Source organism: Elaeis guineensis, chromosome 11 (assembly GCF_000442705.2).
Source record: "Elaeis guineensis isolate ETL-2024a chromosome 11, EG11, whole genome shotgun sequence".
Lineage (NCBI taxonomy): Eukaryota > Viridiplantae > Streptophyta > Magnoliopsida > Arecales > Arecaceae > Elaeis > Elaeis guineensis.
In genome coordinates, this window is record NC_026003.2 from 4,346,416 (window position 1) to 4,368,151 (window position 21,736).

Sequence of the window (21,736 nt, forward strand, 5' to 3'; positions counted from 1 at the left end):
TCATGCAACCTCACATCTGCTCAATGTAAAGTTCTGCAAGCTTTTCTAATGTCATGCCTGTTTTGAGTGCCAAAAGGGGAGTTGATTTGTCAATCTATCTACAATTACCCATATGGCATCATAACCTTTGGCAGTATGGGGTAGCCTAGATACAAAGTCCATCGTAATATGCTCCCATTTTCATTTAGGAATAGGATGGGGTTGCAACAATCCTGTTGACCTCTGGTGTTCTACTTTTACTTGCTGACATGTCATACATTGTGCCACGAACAGTGCAATCTCTCTCTTCATGTTATTCCATCAAAATATATTCTTCAGATCCTTATATATCTTGGTGCTTCCAGGGTGCATTGTATATCCTGTGTTGTGAGCTTCCTCCATAACTTCTCTTTTCAACTTAGAATTATTTGAAATACAAATCTTGTTATTATTTAATCTTAATGATCCATCCTCATGAATACTAAACTTTGTCTGGGAACCTGACTCGACATTGCTTCTAATCTTTTGTAGTTGAGGATCCTCTACTTGTGCAACCTTGATTCTATCTATTAAAGTAGGCTTGACATGCAAGTTAGCCAATTGCACATTAGGATTATGCAGACGGACTTCAATCTCTGCTCATCTCAAATCTTCCAAAATGCTTCTTTAAGAGGTGAGTAAAGAGGCTATGCTACTCGAAGATTTTCTGCTTAGTACGTTAGCCACCACATTAGCTTTTTGCAGACGGTATTGTATAGATAGATCATAATCTTTGAGCAATTCTAACCATCTCCTTTGTCTCATATTAAGTTTCTTTTGAGCAAAAGGATATTTCAAGCTTTTATGATCAGTATACACTTCACAAGATTCACTGTATAGATAATGTCTCCAAATTTTGAATGCAAATACGATGGCTGCCAATTCAAGATCATGGGTAGAGTAGTTTCCTCATAAGATTTTAGTTGTCGAGAGGCATACGTGATTACCTTGCCATTCTATATTAGTACGCAATCTAGTCCCTTCTTTGAAGCATCACTATAAATAGTGAAATCTCTAACACTAGAAGGAAGGGTAAGAATAGGGGCTGTTATCAAATGTTGCTTTAGCTCTTGAAAACTCTGTTCACATTCTTCTGACCACTCAAACTTAACTCCTTTATGAGTTAGTAGAGTCAAAGGTGCAGCAATACAAGAGAAACTCTCTACAAAACGTCTATAATATTCAGCTAACCCCAAGAAACTACAAATTTCAGAGATGCTGTTTGGTCTGCTCCAGTTCACCGCTGCCTCTACCTTCATTGGATCTACATAAATACCCTCTTTAGACACTACATGCCCCAAGAATATCACATTGTCTAGCCAAAACTCACTTTTCTTCAATTTATCATATAACTGTTTCTGTCTTAGAGTTTCTAGAACAAGGCTCAAGTGTTGCTCATGCTCTGCTTGGCTTCTGGAGTAAATCAAGATATCGTCAATAAAGACAACCATAAACTTGTCTAGAAAATGTTTAAATACTTTATTCATCAGGTCCATAAAAGCTGCTGGAGCATTTGTCAACCCAAAGGGCATGACTAAGAATTCATAGTGCCCGTATGGCGTGCGGAAAGCTGTCTTGGGCACATCCTCAGCTTTTATCTTGAATTGATGGTATCCAAAATGAAGATCAATCTTAGAGAATATCTGAGCACCTTTTAACTGATCAAAAAGATCATCGATCCTGGGCAATGGATATTTATTCTTTATTATTACTTTGTTTATCTCCTGATAATAAATATATAACCTCATACTGCCATCCTTTTTCTTTATGAACAATACTGGAGCTCTCCAAGGGGAAATGCTAGGTCTGATGAAGTCTTTATCAAGAAGATCTTGCAATTGCTCCTTCAATTCCTTCATCTCAGCAGGAGCCATTCTATATGGAGCTTTGGAGATTGGTGCTGTATCGGGAATCAACTTGATTGCAAACTCAACTTCTCTATCTGGAGGCAATCCAGGAAGATCTTCCGGAAAAACATCAGGATATTCATTTACCACAAGAATATCTTCAAGTTTCTGATTCTTTTGTTTAGTATCAGACAGTATGGCTACATACACCCTACACCCCTTCCTGAGTAGTCATGTAATTTGCAATGTAGAAATAACTTGAGGGGAAGTGTAGGCGCCCTTGCCAATAAAATTGAAACTTCTATCATCAGGAATTTGAAAATTCATCCATTTCTCATAGCAATCAATAGTGGCAAGATGTGATGCCAACTAATCCATACCCAAAATATATCGAAATCATGAATATCAATGACTACCAAATCTGCAGTCAATTTTCTGCCCTCTATCTGAATTGAACAAGATTTGTAGATTCGATTGGAGATCATCTTACCCCCAACAGGGGTGCTAATATATAAATTAGACTCCCAATGGCGCATAGGGTATATTATGCTTTTGAACAAATATAGAAGACACAAAAGAGTGTGTAGCACCAGAATCAAATAACACATGAGCATAAACAGATGAGAGTAATAATATACCTGATACCACGATGTTGGATGCCTGAGCATCCTGCTGAGTCAATGCGTAAATGCGGCCCTGAGTGTGTGGTTTTCCACCCTTTTGTTGTCCTGAAGATAAACCCTGAATTGGTTGAGTCGAAGTAGTAGGGGTCAGAATTATAGAAGTTTGCATCGACTGGGTCCTCATGGCCTGAGGTTTATGAACTGATTGGGACTCCTAAAGAATTTGAGGGCGCTCGGCTATTTTATGGCCTTGTTGACCACATTTGAAACAAGCACCGGTTGTCCATCTACAGTTTTCTGTCTTATGAACACCACCATATGCTTCGCGCTTAGGCTTGTCTTGCTGAGTTGTTTTTTCATAAGATCCTTGCTTCCTAGAATGCCAAGACTTAGCATGAGATTTTGTAGATCCATCAGAATTTTGAGCATTTATATCTCTACTCTTCTTTTGCTTGCCTCCCATAGCATCATAGGTTTCTTTCCAAATAATCTCCATATTCTTAGCCCTATCGACCAAATCATCATAGTTTTTTGAGAGTACTGCAGCAAGGCCTCAACGTATATGTGGCTTCAACGCCTCTTCAAACCTGCTCATCCTAGACGTAGCATCCATGACTACGGTGGGGCAGAATTGAGATAATTTATCAAACTCAGCCTCATACTCGTCTACAGTCATGTTACCTTGGGATAAATGAAGAAATTCTCTCTCTAATTCTCTTAATTGGCTAGAAGGAAAAATACTTAGAATAGAAAGCAGTGCGGAACTTTTGCCAGGTAACTAGCTCATAATCATTTGCCAATGTGCGCTCTACAGACTTCCACCAATGATGGGCTTTATTTTGAAGCATATAAGTGGCAAATCTAACCTTTTCCTCATCAGTACATTCCATTGCCCTGAAAGCTTTCTCCATCTCATCTATCCAGGCCTCAACCTCATAAGGATTTGTAGTACCTTTAAATGCCGAAGGAGCCATTTTTCTGAATTCTGATATACCCCTCCTATGCTCAACTGGACCACCAGCATCAGGCTGCTCTCATTGTAAAGGCTGCTGAGGTTGCTGTCTCTATTGATGTACCAATCCTACCACCTCCTCAATTAATTCGAGAACTGGTGCTTCATTTCCAACAATCGGTTGATTTGCTATTGATGGACCAACCCTCACTTCTTGGTGAGTACTTGGGGTGACATTTTTACATTCTTGACTTGGTGGTGCCTCAGTCACTCAATTAGTAGGGATTCCATCTTGAGAGCCCCCAACGATCTCATTAATACTTCGTCTTTGGGCACGTTAAGACAGCATTTTGATTTAGTAAGACAAACATTAAAAACTACTTTCAAACAAAATATCACAAAATCATTAATAAGAGAGCAAGCAAAGATGTTTGTTGCCTAATTTCTACCCAACTCTCAATCTTTCCGATAAACCATAGAATCCTATAACATACAATTATTTCTTGTTATAATCCCTAATGATCTTAATCCTAAGCTCTGATACTACTTAATCTGTCACGCTCCAAACTGAGTACATGACAGATGCCGCATACCTGCAGGCTGGGTCGTATAAGCATGCAAGGCTACAAATTGCAACATAACATTTCAAAATAATAATAATAAGCCTTTAATTCTTAAACTTAATTAAAAATAATTAAATCCTTTTTACATAGCAAATATCTTTATGCAACATAAATCATAATGTTTCATTCAAATAAAATATCCAAATAAAGTCAAACTAAGCTAGAAATCTAGAAAATTTGAATATCTCCAAATGATCTAGCACACTCGCCTTTATCCCAGGTAGTCATAATTCATGATCTAAAAAAAAAATAAAAAAGAATAATAAGCTATACTAGTCCAGTAAGCAACATAACACATCAAAGTGGGGTCTAAGCATGCTAAGAAAGATAAATCACATGTTATTGACTAGGAGGAGTAAATCTCAAATAACACATTTTTTTTGAAAATAATTATTTTCATATATTGATACTAAACTCAACATCAAGCTACGGCCACGTAACCCAGTGACATGGGTCTGATAACAGAAACACGTTATATAAAGTGCAAGCTAATAGATACCACTATTCTAATCACTAGCGGCTCGGTGTCAAAACTAGTTTCTCAGATTACAAGTTGACAAGTCCAATGTATAATCTCCATTGGCGGGGGCCATATCATAGCCATGCTGAGAACATACATATAAAAGTAATTTCACAAATTTTCAATCAAGTTTCTCAAATATATTTCTCAAAATAAATCATATATTTAAAACAAAATATTTTCATGAATAAAACATTACATGTTTGACCCATTTATTAAATTGAAAATAGAGAGCATAGATCAAACAACTAATTATAATTTTCAAAGGATCATTTGAAAACACACTTGAAGCATTAGGTCACTTGTCACGCTTCAAAGTCCGGCTTCAATTAGATAGGTTGACTTCACCTATTCAATGCCATCAATAATTAATTAATTTGTTATCAATGACTTAAAATTCTTAACAAATTAAAAATCTCGAAGAACCTAGATGAATTATATTAAGGGTGTCCAAATCTTTAAGGATCTAATAAAACTCGGGTGGGAGTCGGTGTACCATCTGACGATCATGGGTCAGAGCCCCTGTGCCTAAAATAATTCAATTTACAAGAGATAGGTTTTGAGTCAATTGTCCTCTTAGGATAGAAAAGAGACTTGAGAAGAGAGAAGAATATCAAACAAGACAAACAAGAGAGAGGAAGACTAGAGAGAGAAAATTCTACAAAGAGAAAGTAAAACTTCTAGACAGAGAAAGGCAGGATTCAGAGTCAAAGCAAGGAGAGATGAAAGAGAGAGAAACTCTCTCTTTTCTTTTTTTCTTCATTTTCTTTTTTTCTCTTCTTCACAGGAGCAGAGGACCCGCGCGGTCCTCTTCTTTTCCTTTTTTTTTTTCTTTCAAGAAACAGGGGAGCTCTTCTCCCCCATTGTTCCCAAGCCAGGATGGCAACCATCCCCACTAGTGACCCTCAAGGCCGGAGGGGCTTACCAACTTGCTAGATTCGGTGACCAACGGTGACAAGTGGTGGCAAAAAAAAAAGAAACAAAACAAAAAAATAGGAAACTTGGAAAACAATGATTTTTGAAGGGATTTTCAGCAGAAAAGTCAGTAAAATCCAAGATAAACCCCTAAAAGATTGACGGAATAAGATGGAAGGGATTTTATCTGATTTGGATGGGGTTTGACTCGATTTCCGGTGGCCAAAAGAAGATTAATCTGTTGGCAAATAGGATGAAAGGAGGGAAGAAAATCAGCGATTAACTGTCGATTTTTGTGAGGAAAAACCCATGAGATTGAGGCCTTTAGATAGGCTTCAAACAAGGAGGAATTAGGGTAACCTCTAATCCTAAGGGTTTTAGGAATTTGAATCGGAGAAGAACTCCCTAAGGAGTTCTTCTGTGTATTTCCCTCCACGCTAATTCCAGCAAACGCATGTGCTGGCCCAATTTCAATTTTTTTTTTTTTTTTGCTGCTCTGAGATTTGTAATATGGGATTTGGGTATTACATCATGGAAGAAAGAGATAAAGTCGATGGATTCATAAGTAATTAAGCAAAAATAAGCAACATGGATGAACAACTTCTGTGGGAATTATCTTTCCACCACAATCCTTTACAACTTTTATCATTGATAAAAGATATATTAGGTGAAGGCCTATTCCTAGCCAATTTTGCAGATCCTCATTTCTGATGCAATGCATCTCCTTTGAAGGAGAGCCAACACAAAATTTTAGTTGATGTAGTTGTTCTTTTTTTCTTTTTGAATCACCGTTGGTGATTGATAGCCAACAAGAGAATCCAGGAAAAAACATGAGGAGATCCAAGGTATATCACCATTCACAATGTTATGGGTACATAAGTAACTTGCATTCTAGCTTCATCCCTCTAGATTCCAATATATCCCTCACAATGGGCTCCTGTATTGACATATTTTAAGAGGAAATTATCTGTGTGTAAGAACATGGATTCTCTTTCAGTGTGCATGCCTGTTCCATCTCTCCAATCATTATGCATCTCAGTGCAGAGATTCTTGACAACAAATAATATATTTACTTTTAATTTTTATTGAAATATTTTCATATTTGCAGATGCATAATAATGTTGAACTCTTTTGTCGCGCAAGTAACAACATTACAGCCATTATAAATAGGTATAGTGCCATAATAATTTTATTAAGCATCTGTTAGTTAATAAATGTGTTATTGGATGTTGCTGCTAGTTTGTGAACACAATTCATTTATTTAACAGCATGAGTGAGATGCCTGGTATTATGAGTCAGATGCCTCCACTGCCCGTGTCAATAAATGAGGATCTTGTTGATTCCATTCTCCCAAATGCCAATCAAGTAAGTTGCCACCTTCTCCCTAACTTGTTATTTTGCAACGGTCTCTAGGTTAAATTGTGTATGCTTTGTATTGTTGCTTTCTTTACTAGCCAGTTGATGCCAAAAGCTTAAGCAATTTGGGAATGAGGCGAATATGTACATTAGGCTTAAGTGTGGTTTGGATTATGCATGCAGAGACTGAAAGTTGGGCAAGATAACAACCGGTTATTTAACAAACATTGGCTTAGATGTCGTGACCTCCAGTAAACTGGACTGTGATACCATTTTAACTAACCAGATGAAGCCAAATGCTAAAACTATTAGGGAATGGGTCAATAATGTATATCTGGCTTAACATGCTTAAATTTTGGAGTGATTTTTTTTTCTAATTATAGAATTTTGTGGAGTCATTAGTTGTCCTTATAACTAACTGGACCCATGATATATTCTTTTTTTTGTTATATTCAAAAAAGTGAAAAAAGATTTTGGAGGTTTTTCAGGTATCTGCAGTATCTACATTCATATCTCTTAATCTAAGAGAAGCAAAATTGGGATGTTTTTCTATATTGAGGATTGTCAGTGTGTTGCATAAGCTTGGATTGAAACACAAGCTAGGGAAAATCTAAAAACATATTCTGAACTGTTAAATGGTAAATGATGAAGCTTCTTCCTCTATTGCATTTGTTTACAAATATATATAATATACCAAGGTCTACCAAAATCTCATGATTATGATAAACAAATAAAGAAAAGATGCGGTCCATGATTGTGGGAAACAAATAAAGAAAAAATTCAAATGATATAAAATCAAGGATGGTGGAGTTGGAGGAATTGATATACTTTCCTATGAAGGAATTGTCATTCTTTTCAAATATCCAATAGATGAATTGTCATACTTTCCAAATATAATTTTTCAAATATAACAATATTCTAATACTCCCCCTCAAGCTGGAGCATATATGTCATGTGCACCAAGCTTATTACATATATAGCCAATTCGAAGACCTCTAAGAGATTTAGTGAATGTATCTGCTAGTTGGTCATTTGAGTTAACAAAATCAGTAGCAATGCTTCCTGAAAAAATTTTCTTTAATAAAGTAACAATCGACTTCTATGTGTCTAGTCCTTTTATGAAAAATTGGATTGGAGGTGATATGTAATGCAGCTTGATTGTCACAAATTGGTTTCATTTGGTCTATGTCGTTAAATTTCAATTCTTGGATCAATTGCTTTAACCATGTAATTCCATAGGTTGCCATTGCTATGGCTTAATACTCAGCCTCTGCACTTAACCTGGCAACAACATCTTGTTTCTTACTCTTCTAGGATACTAAGTTGCCTCCAATAAGAACATAGTATCTTGAAGTAGAGCATCTATTAGGAGATTCTGCCCAATCAGCATCAGTGTAACTAATTACCTGAGTATGTCCTATGTCTTCATATAATAATCCTTAGCCAGGTGCTCTTTTGATGTATTTGAGGATGCAAATCATGGCATCCTAATGACTGTCACAGGGAGACTGCAAAAACTGACTACACTTACAGTAAAGGAAATGTCTAGCCGAGTTATCGTGAGGTAGTTTAGTTTTCCAATAAGTCTTTGATATCTACTAGGGTCTGACAAAGGCTCTCCCTTTTTTGGAAGAAGTTTAACATTTGGATCCATTAGGGTATTAATGAGCTTACAATTCAATATGCTAGTTTCTTCTAGTATGTCTAATGCATACTTTCTTTATGAGATAGCAACACTAGAACTAGCTTGGGCTACCTTAATTCCCAGAAAATATTTGAGTTTACCTTAGTCTTTGGTCTGAAAGTAATTGAAGAGGTTTCAACTGGTGGATACCAACCTGATCGCTGCTTGTGATAACTATATCATCCATATAAACCACCAAATAAATACAACAGTCAAGTGATGTATGGTGATAGAAAATAGACTGATCGGCCTCATTGCAAATCATACTAAACTCTTGTATAACAGTACTAAATCTTCCAAACCAGATCCGTGGAGACTGTTTCAATCCATAAAGAGAGCAGCGTGGCTTGCATTCTATCTAGACTCTCTCTGAGCAACAAAGCCAGACGATTGCTCCATGTACACTTCTTCCTCGAGCTCCCTATGGAGGAAGTATTTTTAATGTCCAGCTGATAAAAAGGCCAATGGCGCATAGTAGCCATAGACAAAAATAAATAAATAGAAGTAATTTTGGCTATAGGTAAGAAAGTGTCCTCACAGTCCAAGCCAAAAATCTGAGTATAACCTTTAGCAACCAGATGAGCCTTAAGATGATCAAGTTGACCATCAGGACCAACTTTAATAGTGTAAACCCAATGACAGCCAACAATAGATTTTTCAGGAGGAAGAGGAACCAGTTCCCAAGTGCCACTAGAATGTAAAGCTGCCATTTCAACAATCATAGCTTGGCACCACCTTGGTGGGATAAAGCATCACTGGTTGTCTTGGGAATGGAAACAGAAGACAAGAAGAATATAAAGGCATAATAGGGTGGAGATAAATGATGGTAATTCAGAAAATTATAAATGGAATGGGGATTACGAGTAGAGCGAGTACTTTTTCTAAGAGCAATGGACGGACTATCGATAGGGGAAGATAGGTCTGTAGTAGGGACAGGTGCTGGAGCAAGATGTGAGTCATCAGGAAATCTATAGGGCTGGCGGGAGGGCCAGATTGAGACCATCGATGATAACGTCCGAAGAGGAGGTACTGAAGACACAATTGATTCAGGATCAGAAAGAGGTCTAAAGTAGGGAACTGGAAGGACCTCAGATATGATAGTGTGCTCAGTAGTGGGAGAAGAGAAGGGAGATTCCTCAAAAAAGGTGACATCTGCTGAGGTGAAATAGTGGTTGATGTCTGGGGAATAACATATGTACCTTTTTGAAGATGAGTAGCCCAAAAATATGTATTTAAAAGTTTTAGCAGAAAGTTTGTCTTGTCCAGATGTGAGATTGTGAACAAAACATGTGCAACCAAAAATATGAAGGGGAAGAGGATAAAGAGATTGATTAGGAAATAGAAGAGAAAAGAGAATTTGATTTTGTACCACTAAAGATGGTATGCGGTTGATCAAATAACAGGCGGTAAGTATAATATCATTCCAAAAACGAAGTGGAACATAAGTATGAAGCAATAAAATGCGGGCAATCTTAATTAAATGATGTTTTTTGTGCTTAGCAATCCTATTTTGCTGAGTATGGACACATGACAACTGATGAAGGATGCCCTGTGAAGTCATAAAAGTTTGGAAGGGGGCAGAAAAATATTCACATGTATTATCACTGCATAAGATATGAATAGAAACACCAAATTGTGTTCGAATTTTGGCACAAAATTGTTGAAAAATAGAAAATAACTCAGAATGATTTTTTATTAGAAATAACCAAGTGCAACGAGAATAATCATCAATAAAAATAACAAAATAATGAAGACCTAAGGTAGAACTGACATGACTAAGACCCCAAATATTTATGTGAATAAGATAAATAGGAGATTTAGCTCTACTGTTACTACGTCTTGGAAACGAAGCATGTGCTTGTTTGCCAAGTTGACATGGCTCACAATCTAAAGATGACAAAGTGGAGGGATGAGGAACCATCTTCTGGAGTTTGGAAAGGCTCGGATATCCCAAACGACTATGAATAAGGTCTGGTGACTCATTAGTTGTGCAGGCCACTGGAGATGTAGGAACAATGGGATGATATAGACCTTGTGACTCACATCCTATGTCAATCATCAGTCCCATATCCCAATCCTGTACAAGAATAGAATTATCAACAAAGATAATAGAGCAATTAAAAGCACGGATTTATTTGCTAACAAAATTAAATTAAAGGGACATCCATGCACATAAAGAACAGAATCCAAAGATAAAGAAGAAAGAGGTTTGGCCTGACCAATGCCTTTGGCAACTGTTTTGGAACCATTAGCTAAGGTAATAGTAGGAAGAGATGTAGAACTGATAATATGTGAGAAAATATTTTGGTTACCAGAGATATGATCAGAGACATCAGAGTCAAAAACCTAGGGTCCAAGTGAAGAAGACTAAGAAAGGAAAACAACTGGATTACCGATCTTAGTAGGAGAAAAAGACTATTTGGTTGCCTGATATTATAAGAATTCATTATACTCTGCATTTGATAAGGGAATAGTTTGAGATGATTGTCCCTTGGAGGAATTTGAACTTTCACGATCTCAATGGAATCTGTTTGGGCGACATTGACGATATGAGGTAGTCGGCCATTCAGAGAATAATAGCGATCCCTAGTATGACTAATTTGATTATAATAAGTACATTGAGGATGAGGGCCACGGTTGCGATTACCTCCTCATCCTCCTCCACGACCTCCTTTATCAGCAGTTTGTGAAGCCAGAACAAAAGACTGTTGAAGAATTTTTAGTAGTAGTGACTGATGAAGAAGACGTGCAGCACATGAGCAAAAACATCCTCCATATAAGGAATGGTAGGATGGGCTAAGATCTGATGATGAACTGAGTCAAGATCAAATCTAAAGCCAGGCAGTGCAAATATCATAAAAAATTTGCCTCTCTGTTTCTCTTGTTCAACAGTACTAGCAATTATATACATCAACTTATTAAACTCCATAAGTGTCTGAATCGTACCTAAATAAGTTGTCATATCCAGGTCTAGCTATTTCAGGTTCACCATATTATAAACAACAGAGTAAAATCGCTGAATATCGTTGGTGTATAGGGTTTTAGCCTTTTCCCATAAGGTATAACAAGTCTTATAGGCCCTGAAAATTGGCAATAATTTAGAATTTATGGACATCCACAGTAAACTACATAATTGAGCATCAACTTTTTTCCAAGTTGGTTTATCATCATCAGGAATATTATCTAATTTCTTAGTTAAATGTACCTCATAACCTTGACCCGTGAACCACAACTCAACAGAGGCAGACCAGGATAGGTAATTGGAGCCGCCTATCAAGTTTTCAGTAGTAATAATAGGGGATCCAGAAAAAGTAGAGATAAAACTACTAGTTTTAGGAGTAGTGGAGGTAACCTCAGATTGTGACATACATGTTTGGATTGAAGGCAATTCTCAGAACAGGTAGAAAGTCTCTGAGTCGGGTTGAAACGAACTTGGACATGTTTTCTCAATTCATGCACCGAGGGATCTAATCCAGATAGTCGCAAGTTGATAGTTCCGGCAAACCCAAATAGCAAACTATAGTAGATTTTTTCAGCCCCTTCTAGTCTGGGTCATGTCCTATTGGCAAGAGAAATATATAGCTAAAAGAGAAAGAGAAAAACGCCATTGGAATAGAAGCACGGTGGGGAAGAGCACCGATGGTGAGCAGTAGGCTCAGAGTATTCTCACTTTGGCTTTGATACCATGTTGCATGGTAAATGATGAAGCTTGTTCCTCTATTGCATTCGTTTATAAATATATATAATATACCAAGATCCACCAAAATCTCATGATTGTGAGAAACAAATAAAGAAAAGATACAATCCCATGATTATGGGAAACAAATAAAGAAGAAATTCAAATGATACAAAATCAAGGATGGTAGAGTTGATGGAGGAATTTATATACTTGCCTATGGAGGAATTGTCATGCTTTCCAACTATCCAACGAAGGAATTGTCATGTTTTCCAAATATAACAATATTCCAACATGAACTTTAGCACAAATGAGTTCTTTTTTTTTTTGTTCATATTTTTTGTTAATTTTCGGATTTTATTGCCCATTTTCTATTATTTTTTTGTTATTGGTATCAAGGACTCGACTATCGGTGTGAGTTGGCATGCCAGTTGCTGGAAAGCATGTCACATACTTTGTTATGCTGTGTTGGCACAGGCATGCTGTGCTGAAATTACAAAAAAGGACCTAGTAAATTTTTCTTATTAAAATATTTATAAAAGAACTAATAGGTTCTATGCCTATCTGTGCTGGGTGTTGGCAGTTGCCTGCACGATACCTGTCTAGCAGCTTTAAACTGCATGGCTGGAACTTGAAGCCTTGTTTAAGATTTTTATTGGGTATCATGGCAGAACAAGTTAGCTATCCTTTGTGGAGAAATAGTGAAATGTTAATGTCTGTTTTGCACATACAGGTATTCACTTTGAAGCTGACTTTTTGTACCACTCTGCACTAACTTCTTCCCTATTATTAGACAAGGTCAAAGTCCAGCAATGGGATCAGTTTAGTAGTTTGAGTAATACCAATATAGATATATATTACATATATTTTGTATCATGATTCATAGTAGAATTAGGAATCTTGGATCCTATTTACTTGTTTGGAAAGTACCAGACATGAATTAGAATTTGTCGGTAGAATTTGTATACAAGGGTAACCACTTTGAAAAGTTTAGCAACACTGTTGAGAATTATGAATGGATTCGGTTGTTTTTCTTCCTCATGTAAGTTTAGGAATGACTCAGCTTGAGGATTTGCTCTGTTAAGATTATATGTTCAACTTCAAATTAATAGCTGCTGTTTTGTGAGGGTTAATTACAAAAATCAAATCTTCTGCACATGTAATATACATATTAGTTCTTCACACATAATATAACAAAAGGATGACATCGCTCAACCTTCATAACAAATGCTATTGATCTGAACATGACAGGATGGAAATCCTATAATGTTTAGGGGATAATCAATATAACATTATGGGGGTTACAAGAAGAATACATATGTTAAACATGAAGGTGAATAGAGGCTTTTAAACCATGGCTTGATGATCATGGAGTTCCAAAAGCTATTGAAGCCAGGGTTCCATCAAAATTAATATTCTAGACCAATGTAAAACTTGGTAAATCCAAATCTCATCCTGTTGTTACTTAAAGAAGACAGTGTTTATAAATTTAGAAGGGATCTCTAGTGAAACATTAAATGTAAGGAATTATACTTCCCAGAAATCATATATGGAGAATTATTTACATTAAGATTCCATTTTGGAGCTTTAGCTTTAAAATCTTTAATAGTGCAGTAGTTGAGTCTTAAAATAAAATTGTTGCTTTGTGCTTTAGAGGATAATTCATTCAACTTTTGAGAATAGCCCAGTGCTAAAGTAGGAATTATAAGGAGTTGACATGAACCCATGTTGATATGTTTCACTCCACGGTCCTAAAGACCTTTTTGTTTTTTTTTTTTAAAAAGAAAACGCGTTCAAAAGATAGGCATATATATTCTTGGTTGAGATGGGAGTATTGTTGATATTTTCCATTAATATAGGAAATTTTATGTTGTATCTCTCTTTATGTTGATTGTGAGCCAAGATAACTTCTTTCCTCAATGCAAAATTAAAGTGGCATATATGTGGTTTAGCGCGTAAAAAATGAATGGAAGGCCATGGACAAGACAAGCTTAGTACATGGGATGGGATATTCTACAACAGCTTTTTATGTATGTATGAGCAAAAAGGTTTGTTGATGCTTGTAAATAATTTGCTACACTAATGTTAAGAGAACTAGATGCTACTCAATGAAGAGTGAGCTTACTAGGGGGGGCCTTAATTTCAGGTTAGAAAGCTAAGGCTAGTGAAAAGATGTAAGAATCTATTTCAGGAAGTGAAGAGACTAGCATCTAGATGAATGATTGGCTGTTAAGTTCAATTGGTTGAGGATTCTCCTTTACTTAAACATAGCCTTTATTGCAACTGAGTCATGGAGAATAAGAAAATAAAGAAGCAGACGACCAAGCTCCTAGACCATGGGGTAGTTAAACCTGTGGATCATATGGTATTACTGCTGAAGAAAGATGGTCATTGAAGGATGTATGCCAATTGCCATCAAGAATAGATGACCCCTACCCTGAATTAATGATTTACGAGACCATCTTAGACATGCACACTACTTTCCCAAGCTGGATTTAAGATATTAATGATTTATTAGGTCCAGATTCAAGATTGACAAAACTGGATTTGTTTGATTGGGTGGTTACACCAGTCGGCATGTGCAATTCCCTTGTTAACTGATGAATGAGGTATTGCAGCCTTTTATTGAAGACTTTATGATTGTGTATTTGGATGATTCACCAATTTATAGTATTAGCTGGGTGGAATATGTCCAACACTCTGCAAAGGTCTTCAAAGTGCTAAAAAGAATTGAGGTTGAACCTCAAGAAGTGCGAAGTTGCAAAGCAGTCTCTGGCATACCTTGCACTTGTAGTCAAAGGATGAGAATTAAGATTGGCCCGCAGAAAGTAAATGTCATCTCAAACTAGTCTAAAACTAAGGCAGTGACAAAACTGCAAAGCTTTATAGGAGCATGCCCATATGCTCCCAAGCACTTTTCAATGATCTGCAGCACCTTACATAATCTGATAAGGGCCAACCAGAAGACTGAATGGTTTATTAAATAAGGTGGCTTCTCAGCTTCTGGAAAAGAAGATATGCAAAGTGCTAGTATTTATGTTGCCTAATATATGAAGGCCCTTTAAGATAGAAGCCAATGCTTCAAGGCATGTGCTTGGAGTAGTTCTTGTGGAAGCTAGGAACAATATACCATTTGGAGATGTTTTAGAGAGTGCAACTTAGTTATCCTACCCATAATAAGGAGTTGTTTGCTCTTCACCAGGATGTGACTATTGCCTTGATATTTATTTGGAAATAAGACCATCATACATGTAGATAAAAAACTATTTTAATTTCTCCATATGTAGTTTAAATTGCAGTAAACTTGGCACATGAAATGAATGTCCTATCTGCAACAATTAAACTCAGAGAGAAAATACAAGCAGAGGGCTACAAGTAATTAGCTGACATGTTATCTAGGTCTCTTCCATCAATTTTCTCCAGATTGATTGCTATGTAGAATGTAGATTCAAACATCTTGTCATTATGGAATATACATGATTGTATATGGTAGATTCAGATTTTAAAGATGAGATAGAGAATTTAAGAAAGGACAAGTGAAAGAATGCATACTGAAGGATGGATTGTCTTATAGCGGCACACAATTGTGTGTCTCTCAAGCTGCTGCTTGGGCATGATGATTAAAGAGGCTCATACTTCAAATGTTGCAGGACAATTTGGAGTGCAAAAGACTACTTAGTTTGAGAATATAACTATGTTAGTGTAGGATGCCATTAAAATCTAATCAGAAGTTAGTTCTTATCTTCTTATACTTGAATCAAACTCAAATGCACGCTCATGTCCACTCATGCACGAACACATACACAAAGGAGAGCTTCTCCAAGCTCTATTGATGCAGGACGGTCCAAAATTCTATATGTTATGCATCAATGCAGCACATAAGATGTCAAACCTATCCTATTGGTTGCTATCCCTTAGATGTGGCATACAAAATTGATTGCAAAATAAGGTTAAATGAGCATTTTTTTTTTGAAATTAATTTTAATAAAGGAAGAATGTTCGGCTAAAGAAAATAATAAAGTAAAGAGATTAAATCAGATAAGGAATTATATCATATGATGTCCAACAAGCACGCAGTTACGCTATTACGATTAACTTGGATCAATTCGCAGTCTATCCACAACGATCTCTTAGCTAAGCTTGTAGATGTCCATGTAGTCAATTCCTGCTCAACAATCGCAATCAAGTATCATATAGGAAGGGAAAGGACTGAATTATTTTCAGATTTTTTTTTTTTTTGGAAAGAAGTAATATGATAAATTTTTCGAGGAAAGAAAATAGAAATCAAACTATCCTATGAACCCAGCTTTTATTACCAATAGATGATACGTGTAGATCTGGATTTGGGTAGAAAAATTAGCACGATAACCTTTTTTTTTTTTTGTGAAGCAAATAGAAGCTAATACTTGACTTTGGGCTGAAGTTGGTCTAGATTGCTGGTACGAATGGCTGGTCGAACGTCTCGGATAGCACGCACAAGGAGAAGGGAAAAGAAGATCGTCTTCAATCTCCGTCTTCTTCTTACTTAGTGAAATCTTCAAACTTTCTCGAATCTCGATCAAATCTCATTAATAGGTAATCACAACTCATAGAAAATAGAGGAGAACACAGATCTAAAGAAGAACTAAACTCTAGATCTTGCTAGAATCGATAACACCCCGGGAAAGAAACAAAGCTTTCACTACAACTCTTTAACAAAATTTGAATGTTATTCAATAATTATTCTCCCCTATAGCTAAAGCCTTGTGGGCTATTTATAGACCAACATCTTTGAGAATAAAAAGAAAATATTTGCAACTTAAAGACTTATCTAAAAAAAAAGGAAGATGGTCAAACAAGATCCTCCTAAACAGAAAAAAAAAATTTGACCAAATCTTCCCAAGCAAGAAAAAAAAGATGAGAGACTAAAATCTTTTTCTAAAAGGAAGATGATAGAATAAAATCTTCCTAAATAGAAACAAAAGATGATAAAATTTTTTAAATAGAAAAGGAAGATGAAAAAAATCTTCTTAAAGAGAAAATTCAGCAAAATCTTCAAATCCAGATAGTGGATTCGGGTGCTGACTTGTGCCGTCTTTTTTGATAGACCTAAAATTTGGACGTGGATGCAAGTTGGGCTCGGTCTGCATCATCTATCAGCATCATAAATACCAGTTATTGTTCATGGAAAGCTTGTTGAAGGGCTCTTCCTTCGTTGACCTGATAAACTTTGAGTTCAAGATACTGCTACAACAATTCAATTATCACTTTAGGTCCTTCCCTCATTCACATTCTAATTAAGTGTCATAGAATAAACTGCCACCCACCCATGAAAATGATCAAAATGGAATAGGTCACAAAAAGTGAACAGGATAGGCTGCCTGAGTCACTATCTTCACCAAGTTCTCTTTATCATCCATGGTTTCTGTATTTGTTATTTCTTTAAATTTACTGTGCTTCGTGGCTGGTAGGTGCAATCTAGAATCTTAAAAACTAGAGGACTGTTATGATTATTTAGGATTCTGTGGTAAAGTATAAACTTTGATTGTAAACATTATGTTAAATTCTGCTTAAAATTGCTGCTCACTGCCTATCTTGACCATGCAGATACAATTCTGTATGTTCCAAATTTAAGTACATTATGCCAGAGCGTAAGTTGCAGGCATAGCTGTTATCTTGACCTGACCCAAACTGGGCCAATGCCTAAAGTTCACTTGGCAGGGCCGCTTGTTTGAAGACCCTACGTCTGATTTTTCAAGAAGTTAGCAAGCCCAATTTTGCAAATGTCTGAGTTATAGATGAAGCAGAACCTTCAAGCTACATGTACTATTGCTCCTAGATGACACCACAGCTATTTTTAGATCCATTACATGTTAATCGTTCCGAGATGGCAACTCTCATAAAGAGGGGTCCAGCAAATCTTGAAACAATTAACACAAAATAAATTAATTCACATTCTCGTGTTACTGTCATTGTCTCACCTGCATATTTAGACTAATGTTACCCCTTTGTCTAGATTCATGCTGTGTGATACTGCAGTTCAGCATGTAATACCATCATACACCCTAGACAATTTAAGCAATAAATCAGACAAAAAATGGTGAGACAGAATAGCTTTGGCAGTAAGACATAGCAATTAAAATCCAATTGGTGGCCTGCTGGCAGACCAGTAAATCAGCGAGACCGGCAAACAAACACACACACAATCCAGTTATGACTAAACTGTGTTGAAGGGAAAGAAAAGCGAAGATTCTGATGATTTTGTCTGGGATGATTTTCTTTCTAAAAAAATCAATAGAAATCTACCAAAAAATTGGACTTTTTATGCGGCTATTGGCTGCAGTCTAGAGGGGAAAAAAAAAAAATCATATCCTTCAGTTTATGCCTCCGTTAGCCTGTTCTGCTATCAGCACCTAACCATCTAAAGTTGATGCACTGTTGTTAGAGTGTATTTGTTATCCTAAAGGGTCTCCAAAATAGCTTGTTCATGTAAACTAAATCATAACAAATCAAATGTGATGCCTTTCTGTCCTCAACTGCTACAGATTGACACCTGGGTCTTGTTTGCATGTTGAATTAGGTTACTCCTTGAATTTAAGAAAATTGAGCCAGCAATAGAAGGGCATATACTATGGTGAGTAAAGAGTTCGATACAGAGACAGGAAGAGTTTTCCTAATTGGGAAAACTGTCGAATAAATAATCCCTAAAAAGCAAGATACCATAAATCTCCTTTTCAATGGAACTCAGCATCTCCATTTTTTCAGGATTGTGGGTTCCATGGCTGCCATTGTTGAGGAGAATTTCATCGCTCCATGCAAGAACCACTTCCTTCACTGTTGATCTCAATTGGATTTATCCAACATGCTTTGACATCTTAACCCAAAATGGTTGAGGAAAGGAAAGGTTCCTTGGTGAGGGCACTCCCGGAAACAAATCCAATGGAGATGGGGTGGGGAATGTAGCTCAGAAGATTAGAGCATGTGGCTACGGACCACGGTGTCGGGGTTTTGAATCTCTCCTCACCCACAACCTTCCAAAAAGAGAAGGGTCTTTCTTTTACCTCTGGAGGTAACAAAATCATGATCAAAATAGTAGACGCAAAGCTCTTGAATTTGGGTATGGTCTTTTGTCGAAATAGAATGGCCTACTAGGCATTGAAACAACTCCTTAATAATCTATTGTCCATGTCTTTGCATTTTGACACCAAATGTATCGCTTTGTTATCCAGCCTTAACATTTTATGTGAATCTGAATTAAAATCTTCACTAAGCATACTTTAGAATATAGTGTTCTTTGTACGGAAGTTTTTCTGAACATGCTTATTCTAGAATGTGGAAGTCTGTAATATTAGATCAATTAGTCTCTGGTTTTCCATGTAGCTACAATCTTTAAATAAAGACACATGGTCAAACTCCTGATTTGCTACAAATACCCAGCGATCATTTGTCCAAAGCACTGACAGTACTCTGTTTTATCCCTGGTATTGTATTCTTTGTGAAGGTTTATGCACCAGGCTGCAGTAATTTGAAGGAAGAACCAAAATGCTGGTAACAGACGGTGAGATGAGGTGCCATCAGATCTATGTAATTACAAAATTTTCTTCTGTAAATGCATGGAAATGGTCACAGATGTCTCCCTTGCAAACACTATCAAGAGCAATCTGTAAAGTTCCATCTTGGAATATCTGAGGAACATCAAGCATCAGGAAAGTAATCCATTTCCTGGGCTGAGTTTGACCCCACACTGCACATTTTTAGCTTCTGCTATAGACTCACCATGTATATGCTTCATCCAAGAGGGAACTTTTGCACGATAACATTTCTTGGTGCTTGCAGATAAAGTGATTCTTTTTGCTTCATCTCCATGTCCATTCAGCATTCAACAATGACCAGGATTTAGTGAAAAAAAGAATTAATCTTCACTGTATTAATCTGAAACTATATGTGGAAAGAAAAATAACCAAGCTACTCATCATCTGTGAATGAATTATTTGTCATGTGGCTTGTTATTTCTGCTTGAAATCTTGCTGCGGTTTCATAAAATAATAGGATTGTGGTTGTCATATGAAATTATCTGGATCATGCATTACTAGCTCCTATCTTGCTTTTAGGTTTTTCTTGCCATTTTTTTGCTTTTTGAATAAACTCAAAGCATTGAAGTTGTTAGATTATCGAAAAAATCTCATCTAGAGTGGTGACAATGTTCATATAACATTCTTGCACTACACGCGCATCCCGGTCTCTTGCTGCATAATCCAGCTGCAAAGGTAAAAATTTAGAACATATTACTTGAATATTTTCTCAACCATGCACAAACTAGAATGACCACGGCAGAACGCACACAAACCAGTACTTTTTTTTTTTTTAAAATGCGTGGAGGCTCATAAACTCACCCTAGAAACATTGTTGAAGAGATTGGAGTACAGCTTTCTTAGCTGCAGCCTCTGGCTTCCCGGTTTCGCTTGAATGATGGTGTAAAGGTCTTGTTTCAGATATGGAGATCTCTGCCTGAGCGCAAGCTGCGCTTCCTTCCATGACTTTGAATCTATAAAATCTTTTATCTGCAGGAGGTCCCGTGCATGGACCTTTACCCCAGCATCCGCCTCTTCAAGTGTCTGGTCTGGAACTGTGAATCTAAATTCAAAAGATGAAGCATTGTTGGAATTTGAGAAGGCTTCCTTAACTAGGAAAGCTGTCGTCAGAGCTGCTGCTGCTGTTAATCTTCTTCTATTGAGTTGCCTCTGGAGATCTTGGGTAGTGTGCCCTGGTCTGGAGCACCTCCTCTGAGGGCTGGATAAGCTTGGGGAGGGGATTGTGGAGCAGAGCTGCAGTGCCATTGGAGATGCCATCCTTATTTGTGAGATTTTTAAATGGTCCTGAGTGGCTGTGGAATTGTGTTCATCCAAGTCTATTTGGATAAGATATCATAGTTATGGACAACAACTAGATATAACTTGTGCGATACTCTCCACGTGTCACTTAAGATGACCCTTAATGTTGCACTCTTTTTTTTTTTTTTTTTTTGGTAAATTAATGTTGCACTCTTTCAGCGAGGCTTCTTGCCATGCTTTGTTTTGAACCCAGGTGATGGCTGATTACTCGGAACTGGTGCTACCTGGAAGCCAAATCCTTGGCAACCGGACAACAACAGTAAATAACCCTCGCATATTGCTGAAGGCTCGCCGGTAGAAGGCGACAAGTGAGCTCTTCCCGCAAGGGGGCGGGGAGGGAGAGAGAGAAAAGAGAGAGAGAGAGATCAAGAGTGAGAAATGATATAGGAGAGAGAGAGCGGAGAGGGGAGAGAGAGAGTGGAGAGGGGAGATAGTCGCCTAGGGCAGAGAGAGAGAGAGAGAGAATTTGGGGGAGCGAGGGAGCGTGGGTTTTTTCCTCGGGCCTGTTTCGGGCTCCGGCTTGGTACCTTGTTTCATGTCGGGCTTCGAGTGGAGCTTGGGCTAAGCCAAGCTCAGCCCAAAAATTTTTCGGGCTGAACATTCAGGCCCAAATCTGACCTGAAGCTGGCCGGTCCAACAAGATGGCTCAGTC

General features: G+C 37.1%; 1 protein-coding gene and 2 pseudogenes across 1 annotated transcript; 1 reads left to right on the top strand and 2 right to left on the bottom strand.

Annotated features, from left to right (window-relative positions):
• Positions 1–21,198, top strand: part of LOC105053708 (uncharacterized) — a 36,453-nt pseudogene extending 15,255 nt beyond the window's left edge.
• LOC140852340 (uncharacterized) lies at positions 1,292–6,376 on the bottom strand (annotated as a pseudogene).
• Positions 19,542–21,042, bottom strand: LOC105053709 (psbQ-like protein 3, chloroplastic). Its single transcript, XM_010934966.4, has 2 exons — positions 20,587–21,042; positions 19,542–20,452 (listed from the first exon to the last, which is right to left on the bottom strand). Exons 1-2 carry the CDS (start codon positions 21,040–21,042, stop codon positions 20,357–20,359), a joined length of 552 nt encoding a protein of 183 aa, XP_010933268.1. The 3' UTR covers positions 19,542–20,356.
• Positions 21,199–21,736: the final 538 nt, after the last annotated feature.